We start from the raw sequence: 24020 nt of genomic DNA, 5'->3' as shown, positions 1-24020 counted from the left end.
GCTGTGCCCCCCTTGCCGTCCCCCTGCCTTGGGCGGGGGCCCTGGGTTCCTGCCCCCCCCTGGGGACCCCTCCTGGGGACTCCGCCTCTCTCCCTGGGAAGGGGGGGTACCGGCTGGTGCAGGCTCAGGGCGCTGCCCCCCCAGGGGCTCTGTCTGTCTGTCTGTCCCCTCCCTGCCCTCCAGCCCCCCCCGGGCTGTCACTGTCCCGTACCCATCGCTGCCACCGCCCCCCCATTGCTGTCGCCCCTCACTGTCCCCTCTTGTCACCCATGGCTGTCTCCACGGCTGTCCCCCCCTTCCCCCCCTCACTGTCCCCCCCATTGCTGTCCCTTCACTGTCCCCCCTTGTCTCCCCTGGCTGTCCCCATTGCCGTCCCCCCTTGTCCCCTTCAATGTCCCCCCTCACTGTCCCTCCCCTTGTTTCCCCCTTCACTGTCTCCCAGTTTCTGTCCCCCCCTCACTGTCCCCTTGGTTATCCCCCCATTGCTGCCCCCTTCTTGTCCCCCTCCCCCCCTGCCGGGGTCTCCACCCCCCCCCCCCACCCTGCTGCTCCTCTCCCAGTGCCGGGTGGAGGTGGGGGGTCGCGGGGGAGGAGGGGCCTGGGGGGAGGGGGATCCCGAGGGGGGGGGTCTCAGGGTGAGTTCTGGGTGTCGTGGGTGGGGAATGCTGCCTCGTCCCCCCCTGGGGGGGGGGGGGGGACAGGGGGGTCATGGGACATGTGTGCCCCTGGGGGGCTGCGGGGACACGTGGGGTCCCCCGGGACATGGGGACATTGTGTAGGGTCCCCCCCGGACCCCCCTCCCCCCCCCCCTGCACCAACGGGCAGGAACGGAGCAAATATTGACCCTGGAGCGCTGCCCGCACCCCGCCCGCACCCCCCGCCCGCACCCCACGGGGGATGCTCGGGGGGGGAGGGGGGGGCAGGTGGTCGCCCCTCCCCCCGCGTGCTGAGGGTGTCCCCGGTTGGGAGGGGGCGGGGTCCGGGGGGGTTCCCGGGCGGGACCCAGGCGGGGGGGGCGGGAGCGGAGCCGGGGGAGGGTCCGGCCGTGTCCCCCCCCCCCGGATGCGGGAGGGGCCGTGAGTCAGGGATGGGCCCCCCCGGTCCCCCCCGCCCTTGCCCGGGGGTGGAGCTGCAGACACAGCGGGCAGCAGCGAGCAGCCGGACTGTGCCGAACCGAGCCGGGCTGTGCCGAGCTTAGCTGGGGTTGTGCCGAACCGAGCTGGGGCTGTGCCGAATCGAGCCGGGCCAGCCCATCCTGCGCCGTGCCGGGGCATCCCGAGCCCTGTTGGACCGTACCGATCCGGGCCGAGTCCAACGGAGCTGTGCCGAGCTGCGCCAGACGGTACCGGGTCATTCTAAACCGTGCTGGGCTGTACCGAGCCGTGCCGGAACCGTGCCGAGTTTTGGTGAGCTGTGCCAAGCCGAGCCGGATTGTGTGGAGTGTGCTGAGCTGGACCGGGGTGTTCTGAGCTGGGCTGGGCTGTACCGAGCCGTGCCAGAACCGTGCTGAGCCGTGGTGAGTTGTGGTGATCCATCCTGAGCTGCCGTGAGCTGTGCCAAAGCGTGCCGAGCCGTTCCGAGCCGTGCCAAAGCGTGCCAGACCACGGTGAGCCGTGCTGCTGATCCATTCTGAGCTGTGCCGAACCGTGTCCCTTGTCACACGTTGGCGCGATGGTGGCCGGGATGCTGATGCCCTCGGACCGGTTCCGGTCCATCCTGGAGCTGCTGTTCCGGGAGGGGGTGCTGGTGGCCGAGAAGGATCCGTGTCCCCGGCGGTGCCACCCGCAGCTGCCCGGGGTGCCGGTTCTGGCCGTGCGCCGGGCCATGGCCTCACTGCGCTCCCGGGGTTGGGTCCGGGAGACCTTTGCTTGGCGGCACCACTACTGGTACCTGACCGACCCGGGCATCGCCCACCTGCGCCGCCTCCTGCACCTGCCCCCCGACGTCCTCCCCCTCTCCCTCCAGCGCGGACCCCGGCCCAGTGCCGCCCCCCGGCACCCCCCTGAGACCCACAAACCCACTGCCGGCCCAGTCAGCACTCTCAGGACCAGTGCCAGGGCCTACAGAACCGGCACCACTGCTGACAAAGCGAGCGTGGACATCAGCAACACCACCAGAACTGGTGTCGATGCCACCAGAACCGGTCCCAGTGCCTACAGAACCAGTGCCAGTGCTAACAGAACCACTGCCAGCCTTGCCAGTGCCACCAAAACCAGTGTTGACACCATCAGAACCAGTGTCACTGCCACCAGAACCACTGCCAGCCTCACCAATGCCACCAGAACCAGTGTCACTGCCACCAGAGCCACTGCCAGCCTCACCAGTGCCACCAAAACCAGTGTTGACACCACCAGAACCAGTGTTGCCGCCACCAAAACCAGTGCCAGCACCACCAAAACCAGTGCTAATGCCACCAAAACCAGTGTTGATGCCACGAGAACCAGCACCGACACAACCAGAAGCAGCACCAGTGCCACCAGAACCAGTGCTGGTGCCACCAGAGCTAGTGTCGACATTGCCGATGCCACCAATACCAGTGCTGACACCATCAGAACCACTGCCAACACCATCCAAACTGGTGCTGATGTCACCAGTGCCACCAGAACCAGTGCCAATGCCACTGATGCCACTCAAACCAGTGCTGATGCCACCCAAACCACTGGTAATGCGACCCAAACCGGTGCTGATGCCACCAGCACCACCCAAACCGGTGCCACCACCACCAGCCCCGCCAGCAACCCCCCGGGTGGCGATGCCACCAGCACCAGCTGGTCCGGTCCAGCGGGGGGTGAGCGGCTGTCCCACGGGAAGGAGGAGGGGGAGCAGCACCTGGAGCCCCCCGGCCCTGCAGGGGGAGGGTCCTCGCCACCCCCCCAGCCCCAACCGGCACCAGGTACTGAGCAGCACCCATGGGGGGTGTCTGGTGGTGGGTCCCTCAGCCCCCCGGGTGGTCTTGTGGATGGGGGGGGGCACCCTGACCCTCTGCAGTGCTCCCCAAGGTGAGGGGTGGGGTCACCTGCAGCCCCTGTGCTGCCTAGTGGGGTCTGGGGGGGCAGAGGGACCCCCACCCCCCTCTGCATCCACAGGGCCCAGCATGGGGGGGGAGCCCTGGGGGACCACAGGGTGCAGACAGGGGAGCCCCCAGCCTGCCCAGGGCTTGGGGGGCTGCCAGGGGTCCTGGGGGTTGCCGGGGGGGGGGGGGGCTCAGTGCTACCAAATCCCCCTGAGCTCCCTGTGGGGTCTGCATCGTGGGGGGGCTGAAATGGGGGGGTCTGTGCTGTGGGGGAAGCTGCATTGTTGTGGAGGGGGTCTGTGCCAGGGGGGTGAGGGTGCAGCATCCCTGTCCCCCCGCTGTGTCCCGGGTGGGTCCGGAGGGACAGACGGATGGACAACGGCAGCTGGGGCGGGCAGGTGGGGAGGGGGCTGCGGGGGGGTGTGTGTGTGGTGTGGGTGTCCATCCCCTTCCCCCCCCCCGTGACACGCGATGCCGACACACGATCGCAGCAGCTGGAGCTGGGGGGGGGCTGTGGAGGCTCCCTCTGTGCCCCCCCCAGACACCTCGGGTGGGGCAGCTGCCACCGTGAGGGTCCTGTCGCCCCCTCCCCCCCCCTCCCATGCCCCCTCCCCACATTCCCCAGGGCCCCCCCAGCCCCTTCTGGTGACTCAGCCCCCTGTCCAAGTTTCCAGGCCGGGCTCTTCCCGCTGAGTCACCGGGGGGGGGGGGGGAGGGGGAGAAGGGGGGAAAGCAGGGGGGTTCTGCCAGACCCACCCCACCCCCCAGTCCCCTCTACCTCCCCACCCCTCTTCCAGCTCCGGGACGGCTCATCACGTGTGTGGGGGGGTGCGGAGGGGCTAGGGGGGGTCGCAGTGGGATGCCTCCCCCATTAGCAGCCATTATGATTTCATCCCCGGGCACCTTGGGGGGCGGGGGGGTCTGGTGGTCCCGCATCCGGGAGGGGTCACCCCGTGTGCGGGGGGGCTGAGATGCCGGGGGGCTGCGGGGGTCGCAGCGAGACGCACCCTGCCCCCCCCTCCCCATTTGCAGCCGTTATCGCCGCTGTCACCCTGTGTGTAAGGGGGGGGTCCGGGGGTCCCGCGTCCGCCCCGCCCCCCACCCATCTCATATTCTATTTGGGGCCGGGTGACGGATCCCGGTTATTTATATCGGTGCCCCCCCCGCACGTTTTCCTCACCCCCCCCCCCCCTGGAGCAGCCGCGTTGCGCCCTCGCTCCGCACTGCCCGCACCCTGCCCGCACCCTGCCCGCACCCTGCCCGCACCCTGCCCGCCCATGAAGGTCGTGCCGGGTAGGTTAAACCCGAGGGGAGGTCGGCAAAAAGTATTTGGGGGGGGGTCGCGGGATATAAAAAGCTGGAGAGAGCGGGGAACATAAAAAGGGGGGGGCACACACACAGTGACAGCGAAGGGGGGGGTCACCGAAAGAGAAGGCGTCACCCCCCCCCCCTCCCCGGTGCGGGAGGGGTTAAGGCGGAGCGGGCTCTGCCCATGGGCGGGGGGGTGGGGGGGAGTGGGGGGGCGTGTGCTTTGCCGGTTCCTGCCCCCCCCCCCCCCCGGAGGTGCCACCACCCGGTGTCCCCAATGGAGGACACGGGTCCCCTCTTCCCCTCGCTGGTGGCGGCGGGGCACGCAGCCTCCCTCGCCCTGGTTTGGTATTGGAGACGGAGGGAGGAGAGCCCCGGGGGGGACGGTGAGTTGGGGGGGTGTTTGTTTGTTTGGGTTTTTTATTTGGGGGGGGACCCCAATATTAGGAACGTCCCCTTCGGCCCCGCCCACCAGGGGGGAGGGGGTTAAAAGAGGTGGGGGAGGGGCTTGCGGCATCGGTGGGAGGGGAGAAAGCAAGGGAACCCCCCCACCCCTGCGACCACCAATTTGGGGTGGAGGGCTCAGCTGCGGGACCAGCCTCCCCACTTTCGAAGAGGGCATGGCGGGGGGGGGCGCTGGACGGGGGCTGTAGCCCCCCTCCGGCCCCCCCCTCGCTATGTCCTTGCTGAGAGGGGGGGATACTGCCCCCCAGCCCCCTCCCCATCATTTTTAGGTACGGGTGACAGCAGGTGGCACGGAGGTGCCAAATATTTTTGGGGACAGTTGATCTGGTGACAGGAGGGATGCGTGTCCTTGGGGGGGGGAGCGGAGTGACCCGAGGGGGGGTGTCTCCCCACACCCCATAGCCCTCCCACCCCCTCCGATTTGCGTCTGGGGTCCCAGCAGACCTCTTGAACCCGTGCGTCGTGCCGTGGGGCAAAGAGATGTGGGGAGAGACGATGTGGGGTGAAACTGGGGCGAAAGGCTGTGGTCTGAGACGCCATGGGGCGAGAGTCCATGGGATGAGATGCTATGGGGCAGGACGCTAAGGAGCAAGACACTATGGGGCGAGCTGCTATGGGGCAATAGGTGCTATGGGGCAAGGCGCTGTGGGTTGATCTGCTATGGGGCTCTGCTCTATGGGGCTCTGCTCTATGGGGCGCTGCGCCGTGGGCCCCCGGCCCCCCCCTTTTTAGGGCGTTGCCCGCGGTGCCTCCGCGTTGCGGTCCTGGCAGCTGCTGCCTGCGCCCTGCCCGGCCCTGCCCGCACCGGGGGGGGTCCTAGCGGCCCCCAAAATGCGGAACTTGGGGACCCCTCCCAGTTGCCATCGCCCTCGTGAAAGACCTGAGCCCCCCACCTGCACCCCGATAAGGCACCTTGGCGGGGCCCCCGTGGGGGGGACACACACCGAGGGGAACACATGGGGGGGGGCAGTGGCCACTGTTGCCTGCCCCAAGGACACCCCAAGGTCACACTTGCTGCCACCCCCCCTTCCTGCATCTCCCCCAAAACCCTGGGGGGTCCCGGGGGGTTCCAGCACCGCTGCCCACCCCATCCTGCACTCCCTCTCTGCTGGGCGGGGGGGTTTCCTGCCTTCCCCCCCCATGTCGTGCCATGTTGTGCCATGCGTGCCGTGGCGGGCACCTCGTGCCAGGGGTTATTTTTGGGGTGTTTTTCTGGGAATACATGCGGCGGGGGACACACACAGACAAGGGGCATCCCGGATGAGGCCACTTTCCCCCCCAACATTTCTTTTGGGTGCCCCCCCCTCCCCCGCTCCCCTCTCGTTGCCCGGGCGCGTGTTTGTGTTTGGCTCCGCTCCGGTTGCCCGGGCTGCCAGTTCGGTGGTCACAGACGTGGCGGCGGCAGCGGAGGGCGGGGGGGGCCCCTGAGGGTTGGGAACCCCCCCCTTTGCCCCCCCCCAAAGTTTCACTCAGCTTTTCCACCGCGCTGGCGGCTGCGGCTGAGCCAGAACGGAGGGGGGGGGAGAGAGGAGGGGGGCAGGGGAGGAGGCGGAGCTGCTGCCGGGACTGTGACTCACGGGAAACCCACGGGAGGGGAAGGGGGGGCCTGGAGGCGGGCGGGACCCCCAGTACGGAGCCCATAGTGCCCCCCCCAGTACAGTCCCCCCATCGGTACAGCCCCGCCGGTACAGTTTTCCCCCGCCCCACATTGTTCCCTCCCGGCACAGGACCCCATTGCCGAGGGGGCTGAGGTTAACACGTGGGGCTGTGGCTGGCATGAGCGGCCCACGGCTAACACGGGGCTGTGGCTTGCGTGGGGAGCTGTGGCTAGTAATGGGGGGCTATGGCTAGTATGAGGGCTGTGGCTAGCATGGGAGAGGCCGTGGCTAGTATGTCCCGAGTGCACTGTGTCCTGTCCCCGGGGGTGTCCCCGAGCGGCCCCCAGCGCTATCGCTCCAGCCCAGCCCCAGCCCCCCCCCACCGGCCCCTTATCTCTGCGGGACAGTGGGGCTGAGCCCAACCGGGGGTAGAGCCGTGGGGTTGAGCTGTGGGGCTGAGCCGTGGGGCTGAGCCGTGGGGCTGAGTTGTGGGGTTGAGCTATGGGGCTGAGCTGTGGGGCAGAGGCCCCGGGCTGTATCCATCCCTCCCCCCCACCCGGGCTTGCAGGGACACGAGACTCCCCCCTTAATCCCGGGCAGTGCTGGTCTCAGCTCCGGCACCCCGGGACCACCCCCGGGACCACCCCCCGCATCGCAGCTGCCCTGCCCGGGGGTCCCGGGCCATCTCGTGCTGTGCCGTGCCGGGTTATCCTGGTGCCACCGCTCTGCCATCCCGTGCCGTACTGTGCCGTGCCATCCTGTGCCATTCCCATATCATCCCCTGTCATCCCATGTCATTCTGTGCCATCCCATGGCATTCCCATGGCATCCCATGCCATCTCTGTGCCATCCCGTGCCATTCCCATGTCGTTCCTATATCATTCCCATGCCATTCCCATCCCGTGCTGTTCCCGCTGCTCCCAGCCCCCCTCACCGCCCCCCTCGTCCCGGGGGGGTCCCGGGGTGGGTGTGTGCCGGGGGGAAGGCCGGGGGGGCTCTGAGTCACCGGGCCGGGGCCGCGGGGCTGGGGCGATGCCGCTCTGGGGGTGCTGCGGGGGCTGCTGCGGGCGACCAGGCAAGTGTTGGGCAGGGAGATCCCACCACCCCCCCGCGACCCCCGTCGGGACCCCCGGACCCCCCCTGCTCCGGGAGGCTCCATCCCGCCACAGCTCCGCGCGCACAGCTCCGCTCGACCCGGGGGGAAGGTTGTAGGTTGCGGGGAAACCCCCGGGAGGATCCGGGGGGGTCAGCGCCGCGGGGACCCGCCGGGGGTCGCGAGGGGGGGTCGCGCCCCCCCCCCCCGGCAGCCGCAGCGGGGTGCGGGGGGGTGCAGCCGGGGGTGGGTGGGAGGCTGCAGCTGCGTCCCGGGGGGAGTTCAGGGGAGGGGGTGCTGCAGGTTGGGGTTCGGGGGGTGCGGGGGGGGGGACGGGCGGTTCCCCGCGGAACGGGGGGGCGGGGCGATGGGGGGGGGGGCGGGTCTCGTCCCTGTCCCGTCCCGGCGGAGCGGCGGGCACGGAGCGACATGGCCATGGCAGAGCCCCCCCCCGGAGCCCCACCCCCCCCACCCGGGACACCTCCCCCACCCCGCCCCTGGGGGGGGTCCCTGAGCCCCCGGCCCAGTCCTGAGCGGCGGCGGAATCTGAGCGAGCGGCTGTGCTGCGCTGGTGGGTGGGGGGACTCGGGGGGGGGGGGGCACGGACGTGGTGGGGACAACGCGGGGGGAGGGGTGGGGGGGTCACACACACCAGGGTGTGGGGGTAGGGGGGTCCGTGTCTGCTGGGGAGGGGGGGGAGCCGGGACTGGACGGGGGGGGGGAGAGAGGGAGCTTGGAGAGGACACGCCCCCCTTTGGCCACGCCCCATTGATCACGCCCACCAGTGGGGTAGCGGGCAGACGTATGTGCGTGTGTTCATGTATGTGCGAGTGTTCGTGTGTAAGAGTATTAATGTGCGTGTGTGTGTGTTCATGTGTGTGCGAGTGTTCATGCATATGCATATGTTCCTGCATGCTTGTATTTGTGTGTGTGCGTGTCTACATGTGTGCACGCACATGTAACTGCATGTGTTCGTGTGTGTTTATGCCTGCACATGTGTCACTACATGCGTGTGCACTTGTGTGTGCATGTGTGCAGACATATGGTCTACACAAGTGCACGCACCCCACGCGTGTCCCCGTGTGTGTGCATCTCTGCACATGCATGTCCCTGGGCGTGTGCACACGTGTGTGTGCCTGTCCATCTGCATGTCAGTGTGTGTGCAGGTGCATGTGCGCACATGCGTGTGTCCTGTGTGTGCGAGTGCAGCCCATGTGTGCTCCTATCTGTGTGCATGCCAGGGGTGTGTGTGTTTGTGTGCATTTGTACACGTGTGTATCTGTACATGTGTGTGCATTTGTACACGCGTGTACATGTGTGTGTGCATGTATGTGCATGCTCTCCCCTTTGGTGGTGCCCCCAACCCCGTCCCGCGTGTCCCAATGGCCGACCCGGTGCCACTCCCGCAGCCCGGATAGGTCGGGACCCCCGCTGACCCGGTGGGACCCTGGTACCGCCTCCTGGTGCCGCCTCCCGGTGTCGGGTGGTGTCGGATGCGTGGGTCGAGCCCCCCGGTGTGGGGCGCGGTGGGAGGATCCCAGTCCGGTCCGGTGGGTGCCGGGGGCTCAGCCTGGGGCCACGGCAGCTCCTGTTGCTCCGGCAGAACCGGGTCGGTGCCTGCCGGTACCGGAACCGCAGTCTTCAAAGCAACCGGCACCGCCCTGCCTGCGGGCCCGGTGCCACCGGCTCGGGTCAGTGCCACTCGCCTGGGGCTGGGGACTCGGTGCCCACCGGGTTCACCGAAACCATCCGGAACATTCCGGGCCCGTGGGCCCTGGCGGGTCGCCATGGGGCGAAGCCACCCCCGGCTGAGCCATCGCTCCGGCACGTCCCGCCCTGGACTCGGCCCAAACCGCCGGCGCCAGAGGTTCCGTGTGCCAGATGTGCCCGGGGCGGGACGTGTGCGTGCCGAACCGGAGCCGACCCATGGCACTAGGACACTACGGGGGGCACCCCGGGCCCGTCCGGTCCCCCCAAGCTGGTGTCCCAGAGGGTTCTGGTGTCCCTGGGGCTCGGAGGCACCGGCTCGGACCGTGATGTGATCTCTGCACCGATCCGGTCCGCTGGCACCGCGGTGACACCGTCTGCACTTTCACCACCCCCCCACACCTCGCCACCACCTCTGCGTCTGCGCCCGGTGTCATGGGTGACACGGGTGACGTCAACAGGAGGGCGGGTGGCACCCTGCCACCCCCAGGGCGTGGGGACACCCCTGCAAGGCTCTGTGACACCCCCAGGTCCCTGTGACACCTCTGAGGTCCCTGCGAGACCCCCAGGACCCTGTGCCACCCCCCCTGTGCCACCCTTGGGGTCCCTGTGCCACCCTCCGCTCCCTGTGCCCGCCCCGTGTCCTCGAGGGGGTGGCAGGAGCGGTGCCGGGGGTGGCACAAGGAGCGCCCGGAATGTGGCGCCGGCGGCACCGGAGGAGCCCGGGCACCGAGCCCAGGGGGGCGGGGGTCCCACACCCTGTTTGGGGTCCCGCACCCTGCCTGGGGGTCCTGCGCCCTTTTTGGGGGTCCCGCACCCTGCCCGGGGTCCCGCACCCTGCCTGGGGGTCCTGCACCCTGTTTGGGGTCCTTCAGCCCCAGGGATTTGGAATCCCAACCATGGGAGGGACCTGTAGCCCCCCAAGATTGGGGCTGGGGTTCCCGTGGCCGCAGGTAGTGCTGGACCCCCGGGGCAGGGCCCCTCCCGGGAGGTCCCAGCTGGGGGGTGGGGTCCTGGGGACCCCCAGCAGGGGGACAGAGGGTCTGGAGCGGGTGACCCTGGGGGTCCCGAGGTGAAAGGAGTGTCAGACCTGGGGGGAGTGGCTGCCCTGGGGTGTGGGTCTGGGAGTCCCAAGACCCTCCAGGCTGGTAGAACTTGGGGGTTCCGAGACCCCCGGAGTGCGAGCTGTGGGGCTGGCAGCTCCAGGATGTGAGTCTGGGGGTCCTGAGACCCCCATGTGTGCAGAGTTGGGGGTCCCGAGCCCCCAGAGTGTGGGTCTTGGGGTCCTGAGCCCCCTGTATGTGCAGCCCTGGGGGTCCTGGGGGTCCCCACCCCACCCCAACGTGTGGGGGCCGGGGTGTATCGGGGGTTACCAAGTGGGGGGTTCCCTGCCCCACACCCCCACACCCCGTCCCCATGGAGTCTGTGGGGCAGGAAGGGTTAAAGCTCAGCCTGAGGTTTCCTGTGGCAGGGTGGGGCAGGGGGGGTGGGGGGGGAACCCCAGACTCCTCCCCGGGGCCGCCCCAGACCCTGCAGGGCCCGTCCGGGAGCGGGAGAGGAGGGAGAGGGGACAGGGGGTGCGCTGAGTTGGGTCAGGGCTCAGTTGGGCTGCGCTGAGTTGGGTCGGGGCTCGGCCATGTCCCGGCTGCGCAGACACGAGGAGGAGGGTCCGGCGGTGCGGCAGGGGCCGGGCTCGGTGGGGCAGAGGACGGGCTCGGAGGATAACCTCTACCTGGCAGTGCTGCGTGCCTCCGAGGGCAAGAAAGGTAGCGGGACCCGGGGAGGGGGGAGGGCTGCTGGGGGGTGGGAGCCACCAGGGGGGCTGTGGGGTGGAACCCCGAGGCTGGGGTGTGGTCGCCTGGGGGCTGTGGGGCAGACCCCTGGGCTGGGCTGTACCCCCAGGTGGGCTATGGGGGAGACCTACAGGCTATTGGGCAGCCCCCCCAGGCAATGGGGCAGACTCACAGACTGGGGTGTAGCCCCCAGGTGGGCTATGGAGCATCCCCCCAGGCTGTAGGGCAGACCCCTGGGCTGGGGTGTGTCTCTGGGGCAAGCTATGGGGCAGACCCCCAGATTGGGCCGGTGTCCCCAGGGTAGGCTATGGGGCAGACTTTTGGGCTGGGGCGTGTTCCCCAGGTGGGCTATGGGGCATACCCCCAAGCTATGGGGCAGCCCCCCAGGCTGGGGTGGTGTCCCCAGGGCAGAACATGGGCCAGACCCCCAGGCTATGGGGCAGCCCTGTGCCTGTCCTCATCCATGCTTCCACACACGTCCTGTGGGGCTGCTGTGGGTCACAGGGTGTCTGTGGGATGATGCTGTGGGGTGTCCATGGGGTGTCTGTGGGGTCAGTGCCGCCGTCCAGGGCTCATGGGGTCTCGGGGACTTTGGGGCTTGGGAGTGCAATGGGGGTGCTCCTCCCTTGGCAGACACATCCACGTCCCCCCCTTCCCTGCCCCATGCTGGTGTCCCCAGTGCTGGGGTCCCCCGTGTCCCTGATACTGGTATTTCCAGTCCCCCATGTACCCAGTGTGGGGTGTTTCCTGTGGCCCCAGCTTTAGGATTCCAATGGCCCTGTTTTGGGGTGCTGGTGTCCCCTGTTTTGGGGGTGCCTGTGCCCTGGTTTTGGAATGCCCCATGTCCCCAGTGTCCCACTTTTGGGGTTCCAGTCTCTCTCCTGCCAGGTTGGTGTCCCAGTTTTGGGGTGCCAGTGTCCCCTGATGTCCCCAATGCTGGGGTTTCCCGTGTCCTGGTTTTGGGGGTGCCCTTTGTCCTCTGTGCCCCAGTTTTGGGGTTCCAGTCTCTCTCTCCCCCCAGGCGTTGCCAGGCGGGTTCTGGGCAGATCCCGGCAGGTTCTGGCGGGGCGAGACTGGACCCGTGCCCTGCGGGCCCCGACGGGATGGCAGCTTTTGGGGCCCTGGGGGTGGGGTGTGGGGTGTGGTCACTCCCATCCCCTCCCACCGTGTGCTGGGGGTCCTGGGCAGGGACCGGATCCCCGGTGCCCCCCATTTCCTTCCCTTTTCCCATGACTCACTAGGGCTGATTCACCAACACTTCCTGCCCTCTGCCCCCCCTCCCCTGGGTCCCCCCTCTGTGCCCCCCCCGTGGGTCCCCACCGTGTGCCCCCCCCGTGCCCTCCCCCCATGTCCCCCCCCCCGTGTGTCCCCCCCCGTGTGCCCCCCCCGTGTGTTCTCCCTGTTCCCTTCCCATGTCCCCCCCTCACCACCCCCTCTCTTGCAGATGAGCGAGACCGGGTCCAGAAGAAAACCTTCACCAAATGGGTCAACAAACACCTCATCAAGGTACGGCACAGCCCGGGGGGCTGCGGACCCCCCCCCCCCCAGTACCCCCCCGGCAGGGGACACCAGTGCCCTCCAGTCACACCCAGTCTGGGGACTCCCAGCCCCGTGCTCCCCCCTCCAGTACCCCCATGGTTTGGTTGGGCAATGGGTGCCAGCACCGCCTGCCTGAAGGGGGGCTGTGCCCCCCCACTCCATGCCCCTCCATCCCAGCCCATTGCCCCACACTCCCCCATCTCCAGCCATTCCTGGTGCCACTCACCCACCCAGCCCACCCCCAGGGCCCCCCTTTGTGTCCTGGTGCCCCCCCTCAGCTCTCAGCACACACCGGGGTACCCCCAGATCCCCCTATTTGCTGCCCCCCTCTTCCCCATTGCCCCCCCCCGGCACCTCTCTCTGCTCCTGACTCTCTTCTCTCCGCTCTTCTGGCAGCACTGGCGAGCAGAGGTAGGTCTGACCCCCCCCGAGCCCCTCTGCACCCCCACCCCTTTCCCTCCATCCCCCGCAGCTTGCCAGCATGGGGGGCACTGGGTTGGAGCCCCCAAGAGCACAAGGGGTGGGCCCCCCACGGCACTGGGGGCACTGGGGGCACTGGGGCTGAGCCCCCCTGATGCAGGGGTCTGATCCCCCCATGGCATGAGGGTCCCAGCTACAGCTTGGGGGGGCACAGTGTGGGGGGGTGGGTGGGCTGCTGGGGGGTGGCATGGCCTGGGGGGGTGGGGGTGGGGGGCACTGGGCTGTGCTTGGGCCGTGTGTGAGCACCCACTGTGTGTGTGGGGGGGGGTGGTCCCAGCTGCCCCCCTGACACCATCCCTGCCCCCCCAGGCGCAGCGCCATGTCAACGATCTGTACGAGGACCTGCGGGACGGCCACAACCTCATCTCGCTGCTGGAGGTGCTCTCTGGGGACACACTGGTGAGTGCCACCACCGCCACCGCCACTGCCATCCCGCCACCGCCATCTCGCCACCGCCGTGTTGACACTGCCATGCTCCATGCTCCCCCTTTCCTGCTCGCTCTCTCCCCGCTCGGCAGCCCCCGCGCCCCCCGCCCCCCGCTCTCTAACCCCCCCCTCTCTCTGCTCTGGTCCCCTCTGCTCGCGGCGCTGCCGCCCGGACCGTCCCCTCCGCCTTTGCCTCCTTCTCTCTCTCTGCTCTGCTCCGCGGCAGCCGCGGGAGCGGGACCTGATCCGGACCTTGCGCCTGGTGAGTGGTTCGGCCCTTGCACAGCACCGGCACCGGCACCGCCCCACGCCGGGAGAGGCCCCGGGGCCGATGGCAGCGCCGCGGACACCACCAGTGCCCACCAGGGCAGCACTTGAGGGGCACTGGGGGGCACGGGGCTGCCAGGGTGGTGGTCGTGGCGTGGGGCCGAGAGCCGGACCCCCCAGGCTGTGCTGGGGGTGAGACCGGAGCCAAGTGATGGTGAAGAGGGCGGCACCACCAGCACCGAGGGGCTGCCCGGGAGGCTGTGCCGTGGGGCTGTGCCGTGGGGCTGGTACTGCTTTGTGGATTCTCCGGCCGCGGTGCCGGGTGGTGCCGGGTGGTGCCGGGTGGTGCCGGGGTTGGTTCTGGTGGCTTCTGCCCCACGAGTCCGGACCGCGATGCGGTGACAGCGGCACCGGCGCAGTGTGGGGGGCTCAGACCCCAAACCCGGTTCCTCTTGGTCCCCTCGGTCTGGTGACCGTGGTGGTGGCCGCGGTGTCTGTGGTGGTGGCCACGGGGCTGGGCTGGTGTCCTGGCCACACCGGTGCCACTGGGACTGGGCTGGTGGCATCCGGCAGCTCTTGGAGGGGGTGGTGGTGCAGAGGGCATCTGTCTGTCTGTCTGTCTGTCCCCTCCCCGTGTCTGTCCCCTCCTCACAGGGGACAAAGTGCGGAGGGTGTGTGGCATCGGCATGTGCGGCATGGGCTGGGAGGGGCCGGGGCGAGGGGTGGGGTGGGAGGGGGAGGTGGAAGGGTGGGGTGGGGATGGGAACGCCCCTGTGGTGGTGCCGGGGGTCTCACGCTGTCCCTCTGCAGCCCCGCGAGAAGGGACGGATGCGGTTCCACAAGCTGCAGAACGTCCAGATCGCCCTCAACTACCTGAAACACCGGCAGGTGAGGGGGGGGAGATCCCGGGACCCCCGCCCTGTGGGTGGGAATTGTCCTCCCAGGCACGGGGGTCCCTTTCTGAGGGTCCCCAAAGGGGGGTGGCCCCCCAGGACTGTCCCCTGAGCAGGGGAAGGTGAGATGGTGCTGGGGGTCTGCACCGGGTGCAGGAGTTGATGGGAATGCTGGGGGGAGGGAAAGCAAAAATGTGCCACTTCTGGTGTGCATTGGGTGCAGTTACAATGTATAGAATATAATATGTATTTGTGTCTATTTATATAAATAGAAATTAAAAAATTATATATTAATTTAATATGTAAATAATTTATGTATTACTGTTATGCAGTATACAAATATTTTATGCACATTTATGTATTATACAAATACATATTTGTATAAATTATTATCTGCTAATATGTTTATGTAATATACAATGTTGTATAAACATGTAATACATAATATACAAATATTATAAACGCATAATCATATTTATAAATATAATCAGAAATCATATTATAAATAACATTTGCAAATACAGAAATACATATATAATATGTAAATATATAATAAGTGTACATAATATGTACATACATATCATGTACATTTAATGTATAAATACACAAATACATTCTGTTAGCTGTATAATATCTCTGTGCCCTTTACACACATTGCTGTCCCTGCTCATCCCCTCCTCTCAGGCTGCAGCATCTCCAGGCTTGGGTCCTGGGCTCCCCTGGGAGGTTCTGGGCAGAACCTGGGGGTGGTTGGGGTCACCCAATGAGTGCAGAGGAGGAAAAGGGAGAGAGCAGGAGAAGAACCTCAGAATAAGGGAATGGTGAGGGTTGGAAGGACCTCTGGAGATGCTGGAGTCCAAGCCCTGGCACAGCAGGATCAGCCAGGGCAGCCCAGACAGGAACACATCCAGGGGGGGTTTGGAAGGCAGCAGAGAAGGAGAGGAACCTCATCTGGAGGTTGGGGGGGTTCAGGAGGGGTTTGGAAGGCAGCAGAGAAGGAGAGGAACCTCATCTGGAGGTTGGGGGGGTTCAGGAGGGGTTTGGAAGGCAGCAGAGAAGGAGAGGAGCCTCATCTGGAGGTTGGGGGGGTGCAGGAGGGGTTTGGAAGGCAGCAGAGAAGGAGACTCCACAACCTCTCTGGGCAGCCTGGGCCAGGGCTCCCTCAGCCTCACAGCAAAGAAGTTTCTCCTCACCTGGAGCTGGAACTTCCCATCTTCCAGCTTCAACCCATTCTTCCTTGGCCTGGGCACCACCCAAAAGAGACTGAGCCCTTCCTCTTGCCCCCCAGCCCTCAGCTACTGACAGACATTCAGCAGATCCCCTCTCAGCCTTCTCTTCTCCAGCCTCAACACCCCCAGGGCTCTCACTCTTTCTTCCCAGCAGAGATGCTCAAGGCCCTTCAGCACCCTCCCAGCTCTCCAGGGGACTCTCTCCAGTAGATCTCTGGCTCTCCTCAACTGGGGAGCCCCAAACTGGATCTGGGTGTTTGTCCCCCCAGGTGAAGCTGGTGAACATCCGCAACGATGACATCGCTGATGGAAACCCCAAGCTGACCCTGGGGCTGATCTGGACCATCATCCTGCACTTCCAGGTGGGCTCCAGGGGGTGGGGGGGTGTCTCTGGGATGGGGTCTGATGTCCCCTAAAGGAGTGGTTCAGGTTACTGATCTGGACCATCATCATCACCCTTTTCCTCCTCTTCCATGGGGGGGGGGTCCCAGGGCAGAGGTTTTGGGATGGTTTTGGTGTCCCCTAACATTGGGGGGTGTCTGGGGGCAGATCTCGGACATCCAGGTGTCGGGGCAGTCGGAGGACATGACAGCCAAGGAGAAGCTTCTGCTGTGGTCGCAGCGGATGGTGGAGGGGTACCAGGGGTTGCGCTGCGACAACTTCACCACCAGCTGGAGGGACGGGCGCCTCTTCAACGCCATCATCCACCGGCACCGGTGGGTGGGACACAGAGACACCCCCCTTCCAGAGACCCCCCACACTGCCAGAGACCCCTTCCCAGTCTAGGACCCCTGTTCTGGGGAGGTGGGGCTGCTCCGGTGTTGGTCTGGGGGGATTGGGACCCCCACACTGGGCTGCAAGGCTGGGGGGCTGGGAGTGTGGGTCTGCCCCTTGGGGGGCTGGGACCCCCAGGCTGGGGTGTGGGGATGCAGTGTGGGTGTAGGGGGGGGTAAGACCCCCAGGCTGGGGGGGGCTCTGTCTCCTCTGTGCCCCCTGCCCTGGGCACTGTGGGTCTGCCCCACAGCGGGGCCGTGGGTCCGTGCCCCCCACATCCCCCCTGTCCCCCCAGGCCGGCGCTGGTGGACATGGGCCGCGTGTTCCGGCAAAGCAATCAGGAGAACCTGGACCAGGCGTTCAGCGTGGCCGAGCGCGAGCTGGGGGTCACGCGCCTGCTGGACCCTGAGGGTAACCCGGGGAGACCCCCAGGGTTGGGGGGATGGGTGGGTGGGGGGGTCTGTGCCTCCCGTCACCCCCCCTGACCCCACGCTCTCCCTCCCCAGACGTGGATGTGCCGCAGCCTGACGAGAAATCCATCATCACCTACGTGTCCTCCCTCTATGACGCCATTCCCCGCGTGCCCCCCGCCCAGGATGGCATCAGGGCCAATGTAAGACCCCCGGGATGTGGGTGGAGGGAGACGAAACGAACCCCCCCCGTCCATCCCAGATGGATCCCCAACGCCTGTGTCCCCCCAGGAGCTGCAGCTGCGCTGGCAGGAGTACTACGAGGTGGTGACAACGCTGCTGCAGTGGCTGCGCCAGCAAACGCTGCTGTGCCAGGAGCAGCGCGGGGCTGCGGGCTATGAGGAGACCGAGGTGAGGACACCGGAGTGGTCATGTGGCCACCAGCTTGGTGATGTGGCCACCAGCATGGTGACATGGCCACCAGCATGGTGACATGCCTGCTGGCATGATGGCATGGTTGCCAACATTGTGTCATGGCCACCAGCATGGTGACATGGTTGGCAGCATGGTGACGTGGCTGCCAGCACGTGCCACAACTACCAAGACAGTACCATGGTTGCCAGCAGGGTGCCACGGCCATCAGCACGGTGCCATGGCCACCAAGCACAGTGACGTGGCCACCAGCATGGTGACAATTCTGCTAACACAGTGCTGTAGCTACCAGCATGGTGCCATGGCCACTGGCACAATGAGATGGCTGTCAGTGCGGTGACATGGCCACCAGCACGATGACATGGTTGCCGCCATTGTGACATGGCCACTGGCACAGTGACAATTCTGCCACCACAGTTCCATGGCCACTGGCCCGGTGCCATGGTTGCCACCACAGTGCCGGGGTTGCCTGGGTGCTGCCATGGCCACGCAGCCACAGTTCTGGCTCTGGCTGGGTCTTGTGGGTGCCCTGGGGGGATGTGGGGCCGGGAGGGGGGGGGATCCCCGGTGACTCAGTGGGGGTGGGGCCGGGGGGGCTCATGATGCTGGGGGGGAGGAGGGGGGGTGTGACTCAATTTTTCCACCCTGAGTCACCGGGCGGTAAATGGTGGCCCCGTGCCCAACCCCTTCCTTCCTCCCCTGGAAAATGGGGTGGGGGGGGATGGGGGCATCTGTGCAGCCCCCCAGGATCCCCTCCAACCCTGTGACCCCCCCCAGATTCTCTGGCGGCAGTTCCTGAAGTTCAAGGAGACAGAGCTGCTGGCCAAGGAGGCCGACAAGAACCGCTCCAAAGCCATCTTCCAGGCCCTGGAGGTGGGGGTCCCGGGGGTGCCGGGGGTCCCCAGGGCAATGGGATGGGGGTGGGGGTCTCAAATGGCTGGGGGGTCCAGAGAATTTGGGTCCCGAGGGGATCCTGGGGGGTGGGGGTCCTCAGGAATGGGGGTTCCAAGAGCTGGAGCCCCTGGGGGTCCCAAGGGAGGGGGGATCCTGGAGGTTTGGGTTCCCCAGGGGGTTGGGGTCCCAGGGGTTGGGGGACCCTGTGGGTTGGGGGTTCCCAGTGTTTGGGGATCTCAGGGGTCAGGAGGCCTGGGGGTCTGGGGTCCCGGGGTCTGTGTTCCTGCCTGGTGGGGCAGTGGGTGCGGGGGGTCCCTGGTAGGGGGTCCCTGCCAGGGGTCCCTGATGGGTGTGTCGGGGGTCGCAGGGCGCGGTGCAGTCGGGGCAGCTGAAGGTGCCCCCCGGGTACCACCCGCTGGAGGTGGAGCAGGAGTGGGGGCGGCTGCACGGGGCTCTGCAGGAGCGGGAGCGGCGGCTGCGGGACGAGTGCCAGAGGTGGGAGCCACGGGGGGCTGGGGGCTGCGGCGTGGGGGGCTGGGTTTGGGCCATGGGGGTGGTCCTGGGTGGTGTTTCCGGGGGGGCGGTCCTGGGGGGATGTCCTTGGGTGGGGTTATCTTGGGGGGTGTTCCTGGGTAATGTTCCTGGGGGTGGTGGTGTTTCCGGGAGGGTTTCCCTAGGGGGTGTTCCCGGAAGGGTCCCCTGGGGGGTCTCCTGGGTGGGATGTCCCGGGGGATGTCCCTGGGTGGGGTTGTCCTGGGGGGTGTCCCGTGTGTCGTCCCCCCCCGCGCTGTGGGTGTCTGAGTCACAGCAGAGGCACCGCCGGGACGTGGCACGGATCGGCACGGGGGGGGTGGGGATGGGGGAATTGGGATCAGACTGGGAATGGGAATGGGATCAGATTGGGACTGGGAACTGCGGGGGACTGGGAGTGGGGGGGGATTGGGAATTGGCTGTGATTGGGAATTGGGAGGGACTGGGATCAGACTGGGAGTGGGAATGGGGCGGGGTTGAGAACTGGGAGGGGAACACGGGCAGGGACTGGGAACTGGAGGCGGGGAGAGCAACGGGGAACTGGAGACCGGGCAACTGGAGGGAGTGGGGACAGGGATGGGGACCAGCATGGGGACGGGGAGGGGGATGGAGACAGGGATGGGGATGGGGACAGGGATGGGGATGGGGACAGGGGGCCCTGTGGGGGGCAGGGCTGTGCCACAAGGGGTAGGATGGAGCCTCAGGCTGACCCTGTCTCTGTGTCCCCTCTTTGTGTCCCCCTGTGTCTCCCCCCACACCCCCCTTTGTCCCCATGTCCTTGCATGGCCTCTGTGTCCCTCTCTGTATCTCTGTATTCCTGTGTCCCTCTGTGTCCCCGTGTCCCCCCCATGTCCCCATGTCCCCTGTGTCCCCCCATGTCCCCCAGGCTGGAGCGGCTGCAGCGGGTGGTCAGCAAGCTGCAGATGGAGTCGGGGCTGTGTGAGGAGCAGCTGAACCAGGCAGACAGCCTGCTGCAGGGGGTGGGCACCCTGACCCCCACCCCACACCCACCCTGACCCCCACTCACCCCTGATCCCCCTGGCCCCCCATCACCCTGCACCCCTCACCCCCTTGGCCCCATCCCCCCCCCCCAGGACCTGCAGCTGCTGCAGGGGGTGGGCACCCTGACCCCCTCACCCCTGACCCCCCTGACCCCCCGACTCCCTCCGTCCTCCCAGGACCTGCGGCTGCTGGAGGGGGGAAAGGCCCCGCAGCGTGCGGGGGAGGTGGAGCGGGAGCTGGATGGGGCGGATGCCATGATCCGACGGCTCTTTGGGGACGTGCAGGCGCTGAAGGACGGGAGACACCCCCAGGGCGAGCAGATGTACCGCAGGTATGGGGGCACCCACAGCCCCCTCCTCAGGACCCAACACCCAACACCCAGCCCAACATCTGACCCACCACCCAATACATGGCCAGACCCATAGCCAGACCCACTGCCCACCCACCACCCAACCCACGGGGGAACCCACCACCCACCACCCAGCCCACCACCTGACCCACCACCCAACCCACGGGGGAACCCAACACCCACCACCCAGCCCACCACCAGACCCACAGCTGGACCCAGGAGGAGATCCACCATCCACCACACTGTCAGACCCACATGTGCCCTGTGCTCCCAAAGCCCCCTGTGCCCACCGCGCCCCCCATACCCCTGTGTTCCCCATCCCCCCTGTCCCCCTTGTCCCCCCTTGTCCCCCCCGTCCCCCCATCTCCCCCTGACGTGCCCCCCTGCAGGGTTTACCGTCTGCACGAGCGCCTGGTGTCGATCCGATCCGAGTTCAATCTGCGGCTGCAGAGCGGGGCGGCCCCACGGGGGGGGACGCAGCCCCCGGACGAAGCCCCCTTGAGGTACCTGCAGGAGCTGCTGGGGTGGGTGGAGGAGAACCAGAGGCGCCTGGACGGGGCAGGATGGGGGGGTGACCTCCCCACCATCGAGTCCCAGCTGGGAGCCCACCGGGGGCTGCACCGCAGCATCCAGGACTTCCAGAGCAAGATCCAGCGGGCACGGGCGGATGAGGTGAGACCCCCGGCTGTGGGGAGGGCATGGGGGGCTGTGCTGATCGGGGGGGTCCCTGTCCTGCTCCTGGGGTCCTCATCTTGCTCCTGGGGTCCCCATCCTGCTCCTGGGTGTCCCCCTCAGCTCCCAGGGGTCCCTGGCTGTGTCCCCCCCTCATGCTGTGTTCCCCCCAGGCCCAGTTGGCCCCTGGCCCCCGTGGCGCCTACCAGGAGTGTCTGGGCAAGCTGGAGCTGCAGTATGGCAACCTGCTGGTGAGGGGGCTATGGGGGGCTGGGGGGCTATGGGGGGGCTATGGGTGCTGGAGGCACTGGGCATCTATGAGAGGCTATGGGGTCTATGGGATCTCTGGGGTGCTATGGGGTGTTGGGGGACAATGGGGGGCTATGGGGGGGCAAGCTGGAGCTGCAGTATGGCAACCTGCTGGTGAGGGGGCTATGGGGGGCTATGGGGGACAGGGGGTGGAGGGCCTGGGGTGCTGTGGGTCTGGGGTCCATGCTATGGGTTGGGGGGTCTATGCTGTGGGTCAGGACCACTGTGCCGTGGGTCACCCCCTCCCTGTGCCCCCCAGAGCTCCTCGCAGCGGCGGCTCCAGCACTTGGAGTCCCTACAGAGCTTTGTGGCCGCGGCCACTCAGGAGCTGCTGTGGCTGAGTCAGCGTGAGGAGGAGGAGGTGACCTGGGACTGGAGCCACCGCGGGCCCCCCCCGGACACCAAGAAAGACAGCTATTCGGTGGGGACCCCCACATTCCCCTGGGACCCCCCTGAGACCTCCTTGGGACCCCTGCATCCCCCTGAGACCCCCCAAATCCTCCCAGGGCTCCCTGGGTCCTTATGAGACTCCCCAGGACCCCCACATCCCCCTCACACCCCCTGAGAACCCCTCAAGACCCCCTGGGACCCCCAACATCCCTCTGATACCCACCTGGACTCCCCAGTACCCCCGAATATCCCCTGAGACCCCCAGAGACCCCCTGGGATCCCACAGTAGCCCCAGAGCCCATCCCTGAGCCCTTTGGGCCTCCCCCAGACCCACAGATCCCACCCAAGCACCCCCCCAGCCCCACACCCCCTGAACCCCACACAATTCCCTGAACCCCCCCTTGACCCCCCTATAACCCTTTATCCCCTCCCTGAGCCCCCCAGCCTCATACACCCTGAGCCCCCCCCTGAACCCTCCCTGAGCCCCCCTGAGCTCCCCCTGCCTCCCCCCCTCTAATCCCCCCTGGTCCCCCCTGTCCTCCCTGCCCCCCCCAGGCTCTGATGCGGGACCTGGAGGTGCGGGAGCAGAGAATCAAAGAACTGCAGAGCTCCGGAGAGAGATTGCTGAGGGGGGAGCACCCGGGGAGACAGAGCCTGGAGGTGGGGGGGGACAGAGAGAGGGGGGCAGAGAATGGGGGGGACAGAGCCTGGAGGTGGGGGGTGGACAGAAAGAGGGGGGCAGAGAATGGGGGGGACAGAGCCTGGAGGTGGGGGGGACAGAGAGAGGGGGGCAGAGAATGGGAGGGACAGAGCCTGGAGGTGGGGGGGACAGAGAGAGGGGGGTAGAGAATGGGGGGGACAGGACTAAAAATGGGGGGGGGGGGACAGAGAATGGGGGATGGGCAGAAATGAGGGGGGGACAGAAGGTGGGGGGTTACTGTGGGGGGGTTGGACCCTGGAGGGGGGAATTGGTGTGCTGGTGGCAGTGGTGTCACCATTGGTGTTCTCTCTGTCCCTATCCCTGTCCCATTGCTGTCTCCCTGTGTTCCCACTGTCCCCCCTTTGCCCCCTTATCTCCATCCCTCATTTGCCTCTGTCCCTCCCTGTCTCCCTTGTCCCCTGTCCCTATCTCCTGTCCTCTGTCCCTATCCCCTGTCCCTGTCCCCTGTCCCCTATCCGCTATCCCTTATCGCCTGTCCCCTGTCCCCTATCCCCTGTCCATGTCCCCGGTCCCCTGTCCCTGTCCCCTGTCCCCAGGCCTTCCTGGCAGCCCTGCAGACGCAGTGGAGTTGGATGCTGCAGCTCTGCTGCTGTGTGGAGACCCATCTGAGAGAGAACACTGCGTACAACCAGGTGGGGACAGGGGGACACTGGGGACATGGGGACATGGGGACATTGGGGACACCAGGGGCCCTGGGGGTGCCCTGGGGGTGCCCTGACCCCTCCCCCATGCCCCGCAGTTTTTTGGGGAGGTGGGGGATGCGGAGCGGTTCCTGCAGCGCACGGGGGAGACCATGAGGAGGAAATTCAGCTGTGACCGCAGCGTCACTGCCACGCGCCTGGAGGACCTGCTGCAGGATGGACAGGTGGGACCCCAGACCCACTGGCACCCCAGGGGGACCCCAGACCCACCAGGACACCCAGGGAGACCCCAGACCCACCAGGACCCCAGGGACCCCTGACCCACCAGGACCCCAGGGGGACCCCTGACCCACCAGGACCCCAGGGACCCCAGACCCACCAGGACCCAAGACCCACTGGCACCCCAGGGGGACCCCAGACCCATAGGAGAACCTCCTCAGGGAAACCCCAGACCCACTGCAGCCCCCACGGGGGAAACCCTGCCAGGTGGGACCCCAGACCCATGGGGGACCCCCAAACCCATGGAGGGAGCCCCAAGGGAAACCCCAGACCCATGGGACTCCCCTCCCCTCAGAAGGACCCCAGATCTACTGCACCCCCGGGGGGGACCCCAGCCCCCTGGAGTGCCCCCCTCTCTAGCCCCCCACACATCCCCCTCTCCTCCTGCCCCACTCTGGGGGTTCCCCCCCCATCCCTGACCCCCCTGGACCCCCAGGAGCTGAAGGAGCAGCTGATGGAGTTTGGGGCCACACTGGAGACCCTGACCCAACGGGCTGGGACCATCGTGCAGCTGAAACCCCGCAGCCCCGAGACCCCCCTGCAGGGACACCCCCCCCTCCAGGCGGTCTGCGACTACAAACAGATGGAGGTCAGGGGGGCTGGGGGGCAGGGGGGGCAGTGGGGGGCAGGGGAGGCCAGGGGGGGCAATGGGGATGCCCAGGCATGGGGGGCTGCTGGGGGGGGCAATTGGGACCCCTGGGGCAGGGGGGGCTGCTGGGGGGAATGAGGACACCAGGGGAAACTGAGGGTGGGTCTGGGGGGTCCTGGGGGTGGTCCTGATGCCTTTTCCCCACTCCCCGTTCCC

General features: G+C 67.1%; 1 protein-coding gene across 1 annotated transcript in view; it reads left to right on the top strand.

The window, feature by feature from the left end:
• The first annotated feature begins 1154 nt into the window (after positions 1 to 1154).
• Positions 1155 to 24020, top strand: part of PLEC (plectin) — a 69771-nt gene continuing 46905 nt past the window's right edge. Inside the window, exons 1-20 of the mRNA XM_071736983.1 lie at positions 1155 to 2662; positions 12422 to 12483; positions 13306 to 13395; positions 14500 to 14577; positions 16081 to 16173; positions 16361 to 16527; positions 16881 to 16996; positions 17092 to 17198; positions 17287 to 17406; positions 18205 to 18300; positions 18689 to 18816; positions 19739 to 19832; positions 20031 to 20185; positions 20593 to 20875; positions 21049 to 21126; positions 21444 to 21605; positions 22130 to 22234; positions 22832 to 22927; positions 23035 to 23160; positions 23652 to 23804. Coding sequence (XP_071593084.1) covers positions 1672 to 2662; positions 12422 to 12483; positions 13306 to 13395; positions 14500 to 14577; positions 16081 to 16173; positions 16361 to 16527; positions 16881 to 16996; positions 17092 to 17198; positions 17287 to 17406; positions 18205 to 18300; positions 18689 to 18816; positions 19739 to 19832; positions 20031 to 20185; positions 20593 to 20875; positions 21049 to 21126; positions 21444 to 21605; positions 22130 to 22234; positions 22832 to 22927; positions 23035 to 23160; positions 23652 to 23804 — 3300 coding nt within the window. The 5' untranslated portion in view covers positions 1155 to 1671. The remainder of the gene's footprint in view (positions 2663 to 12421; positions 12484 to 13305; positions 13396 to 14499; positions 14578 to 16080; positions 16174 to 16360; positions 16528 to 16880; positions 16997 to 17091; positions 17199 to 17286; positions 17407 to 18204; positions 18301 to 18688; positions 18817 to 19738; positions 19833 to 20030; positions 20186 to 20592; positions 20876 to 21048; positions 21127 to 21443; positions 21606 to 22129; positions 22235 to 22831; positions 22928 to 23034; positions 23161 to 23651; positions 23805 to 24020) is intronic.

Source organism: Heliangelus exortis, chromosome 2, assembly GCF_036169615.1.
Source record: "Heliangelus exortis chromosome 2, bHelExo1.hap1, whole genome shotgun sequence".
NCBI lineage: Eukaryota > Metazoa > Chordata > Aves > Apodiformes > Trochilidae > Heliangelus > Heliangelus exortis.
Note: the sequence above shows the minus strand (reverse complement) of the source record. Positions and strands in the feature narration are given on the sequence as shown.